Source organism: Solanum tuberosum, unplaced genomic scaffold (genome assembly GCF_000226075.1).
Source record: "Solanum tuberosum cultivar DM 1-3 516 R44 unplaced genomic scaffold, SolTub_3.0 scf00114, whole genome shotgun sequence".
In the NCBI taxonomy this organism is placed as follows: domain Eukaryota; kingdom Viridiplantae; phylum Streptophyta; class Magnoliopsida; order Solanales; family Solanaceae; genus Solanum; species Solanum tuberosum.
The window spans coordinates 523,328-529,108 of record NW_006239038.1 but is presented as its reverse complement, the minus strand read 5'-3'; the positions used below and the strand labels follow the sequence as shown (position 1 = coordinate 529,108).

The 5,781-nt window shown below is 33.6% G+C and overlaps 1 protein-coding gene across 4 annotated transcripts in view; it reads right to left on the bottom strand.

Annotated features, from left to right (window-relative positions):
• The window catches only part of LOC102583086 (serine/threonine-protein phosphatase 4 regulatory subunit 3), a 17,810-nt gene extending 13,592 nt beyond the window's left edge, over positions 1 to 4,218 (bottom strand). For all 4 annotated transcript variants that reach the window (XR_001473723.1, XM_006349772.2, XM_006349773.2 and 1 more), the window contains exon 1: positions 3,912 to 4,218. Coding sequence is in view for 3 of the 4 variants with exons in the window: in XM_006349772.2 (XP_006349834.1) it covers positions 3,912 to 3,956 (45 nt within the window). In the remaining variant the exon portion in view is untranslated. The remainder of the gene's footprint in view (positions 1 to 3,911) is intronic.
• Positions 4,219 to 5,781: the final 1,563 nt, after the last annotated feature.

The window sequence follows — 5,781 nt, the reverse complement described above, 5'->3', positions numbered from 1 at the left end:
GGGGTGTTCTAAACAAAATATACAAAGATAGAGCTACAAGAATGTAGAAGAATATCTACATTGGTCTCCAGAAAGGCACACAGAACAAAAGATGCTACAAACTACACAAATATTCCAATCCTTCCTGCACACCTGAATTGGAGACAATATTTCAGCTGGGAACGACAAACCAAACTTAGTTCCCTCATGTAACGAATTTGCACCTTATAAAAAATAACGGGTAGCCTAATCGTGCCTTAATTAACTGTAGTACATCTTTTATTTTAATAAAAGAGACATCACATATCCTTTTTTTTCTGCAGAAAACTGGATAGAGTTTAATACCCAAAAAAAAAAAATCCTTTTGAGAGAAGGTAATTGTAGTTTAATGCCCAATCTCACATCCAACAGAATACAATTACTCCCTCCACGACAAGTATCAGATGGTCAAGTTACTGGTATAAGAATAGGAAATGCAATAACCATCTATATTTTCAAATGACCTAACCAGGTAATATCCTACATCAGCATAAGGTCACCTCTACTGTTATGTCGACTGATACACACAAAGAAATTTTACCATTCTAACAAACTCTACACTAAATGTGGCTCTTGATATCAATCTGTTGATCAACAAACATGTCACAATTCCAATACAACTAGAGTAAGCTATGAAGATCCACAATATCCATTGGCTCATTCCAATGCTAAATAAAATGCCTCAGACAAATTAGGCTCCCTAAATGAATCTTAACTATTTGGTACCACCTTTAAATATTCTTTAAAACATGATATTCTATTCTTAGCTACTGTTGCAAGTCAAGAGCAGAAGCAGACGGAGAATCATAACAACCAGCATATGGTGGACTATTTGGAGGGAAAGAAATCCTAGGTTTTAGAGAAAATAGAGAATAGTATACACACACACACACATATATATACATATATACACACACACACAAAGTTACAATTTTCCAAAAAACAAAATAGCAAGTTTGCCAAAGCTTCTGGGAAACCCAAAGTGCTTATTTTATTTAGAAATGTTTTTGAGTAGTAGCAGAAGTTGTTTTTCAGAAGCTGAAAAAGTTTTTTTTCTCTGAAGCACTTTTGAACAAATTGTAGATCTAATAATGGCCAAAGGATTTGAAAAGACTTCCCAAATGAAATTTCCAGACACAAACTGCTATTTTTTTTATGAAGTAGAGGCATATAAATAACAAAAGCATCGAGGAAATGCGTAGGTTACAAAATAAAGGAAGAACAATCTGTCAAAAGACAAGGGAGCTGATAAATTCCGTAAAAGAGTATGGGCTATTCTCACTTGATCGGAAAAAAAAAGTCAAGGCTATTCTCCAAAAGCTTTTTTACTGCAAAAGCACTTTTGATAAAAAAGCACTTCTCAAAATAAGCAGATTATGGAAGCTTTACAAACAGGATTAAGTCTTCATTAATTCTGAGAGGTTTTCGGCATTTTGAGGGAACTTCCAATGTGTGATTATAGGTTTCTCCCCCTCCTTTTATTACTTTTTTCTTAATAAGTAATGAAAAGTTCTCCTTTATTACCTTCAATCCTCTTATTGTTAAACACCTACCAATCAGTGGATTTGGAGGTTTATGCAAGATAAGACCTAATAATCTCTAGCAATCTTCTCCGATTTCGTCCTCTATATTTGCTCTTTCCATCTTCTACCAGATCTAAACAATTTTCATATTATTTTTTGATAAATAAATAGAGCACAAAAATTCATGTCGCCGAAAATGGATCATTTCTAATATGTCCAATCTTGTATTATCGTAAACCATCTCTTCATTATACAGAAGAAAATATTATTAATGTACAAGGACAAGCACTAAACTAATGTTGGACATAACAAAATGGGAGGCCCATATATACAAAATACAAATACAAATCATATGACATTCATCGTGTGGACACATTAAGCCTCGGACACCCACATTTACACCCATATGTCATTGTTGTTTCCATATAATCGTGTTGGTCTCACAACAGCTTTATAAATTTGCATAAAATGTTGTTAGGTATCATCTTCTTTTTTGAGAATGATATGCTGCTAGGTATCTTTTGGTCGTATAGTAGTCTTGTAATACTCCATTTTTCAACCATATTTTTTTTAATGACCGTGGTGTCCGCCCAGCTTTCGTGCACCTCGACCCATTTCAACCATATTATTCTAATTCAATGTGTTACATCTTCATCTATGATCCATCACATCATTCTTCCGGAAGACTAAAGCCCACACATTTAGGTTGTCAGCATTTAGGCACAAACAATCCTAAATTATCTAATTCACGATCATTCTTCTTATCCTAAAACCCTTGCACAATAAAGTGCTTCTCACAACCAAACTTCCAGCCTACTCCTTCACATGTTAAACTTCAAACAATCTATCAAAGCTATACATCTCCACAAAAATCAACATCAGCTAGCCAGACTTGTTCAATTTATGCCCTCGTTTATCCCAGACATTGTTTAACCTCACAAAAGGTGGAGGATGTTGAATATTGTGTGTCAATACAAAGACAAAATTGATTCTTTCTTTGAGCAGTGTATTAAGACAAAAATAGCTTTGTGATCTATCACATTAAGTTCGCTTTCTTGTTCCCTCAATAACATAACAAGATCCCTAATGAGACTGTACACAATTTTCAATTCTTTTTTTCCACAAAAAATCCAGATGGTATGGGAAAATTTTCTCCTGATGCCTAACGAAAAAGTTGACTTTTAGATTCTAACATACAAATCAATAATGCAGGTCCACTTTCAGTAAGACTGATCAGTACCGAAACAACATAACTTAGTCTAATATCAACTGCGGAGGGATGAATATTATAGATAACAAAACCCATAAGAATTCAACAGGATACAAAGCAAACATAGAAGACATAATATTCCACCTTGCCACAAGTACCTTCTGAAATGAAACTGAACCAAAACATAAATGCTAGAGTAGCACTGCGGAAAAAACCCAGCAAATATGATTTTTTGAGCTCAGCTACCTTCATACAAGCCCCAAGGCTTTGACATGTGTCCAAAAGTGAAATACTTTTTTGGTAACGGATATATTCTGAGACAGGTTATGTATTTCTAGCTCAAACGGAAAGACAACAACAAAGCAAATTCCCCTCGGACCCACTTCATAAATACTCATACCTAGAAATCCCCTAAACCAATGACTCAGTTTGAAATTCACTGTATAATTGGCTTTCTCCACGATAAAAGAAAAAAATTGACTCCAACTCAAAATATAGCCGGTACCAGGTCCCAAGTCCCAATAAAGAAGTTTCACAATACCTTAGCAGCCAAAATGCACAATACACAGTCAAATTCTAGTTAAATATCCAATTCCAGCTAGTTCAAAATTGAGACGTAATCAATTCCATGATAATTGATTTCAAAGGGAAAAAAAAAGCTAAATCAGTGTGACTTTAGTCTTTGGGGTTACAAAGCAAAGAAGCGATTTTCGACTGATGAAATTCTGTATTTCTAGCTCAAATGCGAAGACAACAACAAAAGCAAATCCCCCTCGACCAGTGGCTCATATTCAAAATTCAATGTATAATTGGCCCGCCCCCCTACTCCTCTCCACTTCATAAGCACGTTTATCATACTTCTTACCTCAATTTTCAAACCAATAAAAAAAAAGTAACCTCACACTCAACCTACAGATGCAAAACATATCCTGTCCCAATAAAGGAGTTCCACCTTACCTTAACAGCTAACATAAAATAGTTAAACTAAAATCACATATACTCAAAATCTAGCTAGTTCGGAATTGAGACGTAATCAATTCTGTATTAATTAATTTCAAAGAAACAAACAAAAAAGGAGCTAAATCAGTGTGAATTCAGTCCTTAGGGTTATATAAAGCAAAAGGAACGATTTTTCCAATTGAACAATCAACAAAACTAACCTGCATCGGATTACTAGAGTTTGATGACTTCTCTTGAGCACCCATAGAAACTTCTAGAACCCAAATTTCACTGTGCCTGCTGTTTTCGGGAGAATGATTGAAATTAGGGTTTTTGAGTTGCAAAAAAAGGGGAAAGAGAGGAAGAGATAGAAATGAAGTATTTGAGGTTATTTTGGGTATAAATTCGGGATCAATTCAAAACCCTAACCGCCATTGATGAGTAGTGAATCTTCTCTCTTTCTCTCTCTTCTTTCTCTCTCTCTTCGTTTCTTTTTCTTCTGAAGTGTTCGTGCCTGACCTGACCTTTGGGAATACAGAAGCAGTACATTTGTTGATTGTACAAAATGACTTTAATGCCCTTAGATTGTGAGAAAAATATTGGAATTGCCACTGATGAAAAATAATTTATAAAATATTTATATTGAAAAAACTAAAATATATTTATAATAAAAAAGTGTCCGGATTCGTATAGAGTAATATGTGCACCACTTTTTTAGAAGCTTTCGGCTTAGAAGTTTGTTCGGCCTTCTTTTTGACTCATCCTTTGTTATTGGCTTCAGATACACCGCCTTAGGATTTGGTGTGCTCGTTAAGGTTTTTTCACCATTGTAGTGAAAGAAAAACGACTATAATATTATATTTATTACGATTCAATCTCATAGCATGTATTGTTTATTTTGGTCGGATGAATCTCGCAAATTTGTCTATTAGACAACATTATAGCCCAAAAGTGTGTGTACCTATGAACTTGTCGTACGCATTATCAAGTTATGCACTTTCATCTCTCCTTCTGACGTGAGATTCACCTAAAGTGTCATGTACATTGGTTTACCCTCCAAATTCACGACATTGCCTACCTATTTGATCAAAGTGTCTTACAATTTAATAACAATAACATATTTATAGTCTCGCAAATAAGGTTTGAGGAGAAAGGTGTATTTATCGTCTTTAATGATTAAATTCACACTTTAAACTAAATATGATGACCATCATATTGCCATTTTGGTCTTTTCCACATGGACCAAAAAGATCTGTCTATAAAAACAAAATATCTTGTATTGCTAAGTTGATTCTTTAGACATAAAAATATATTGGACCATCCTTAACAACTTAAAATGTGAATGATATACACATGTGAAACAAATAAGGAAAACTAACCTTAACTAACTTTTGGAACACCATTAATTCATCATTATCAAAACTCAAAAAAGAAGAAAAAAATATTTTATTAGGTATGCAATAATAATCTATAGTACTAAGAAAAGGGCCCACTATTCAAGTGTTAAAAGAAGAATGGAGCCTCACACAACTATTGTTGGTTGAGCCACTATCATTATAAAAAAAATTCTCATATTTCGCTAAACTTTTAACTCACTCAATGACAATAAATCACACAAAAATTTAAAAATACAAGAAGAAGAAGAGTAGAAGATTAAAAACAATTGTTGTTGAAAAATGAGAGAAAGTCCCTCTATTTATAGTCAACAAAGGGTAGTATAAACAAATTTTTTTGTGTCTTATCTAAAAAGTCATGACCTTTTATGAGAAATTACAACCCTTTCGAAAAGTCAGAACTTATTGAAAAAGTCACAATCTTTGGAAAAATCACAATTCATCGAAAAATCACAACCCTTTGAGAAAAATCACAACTCATATGAACAAATGTTTTTGTATCTTATCTGAAAAGTCATGACCTTTCCGAGAAATCTCAACCCTTTGAAAAAGTTACAACTTATTGAAAAAGTCACAACTCTTTAGAAAAGTCACAACTCATCGAAAAAACTCAACAATTTGAGAAAAGTCATAACTCAACAAAAAAGTCACAACCTAAGTTAGGGATATTATAGTAATTTAACATTCAAGTTAGGAG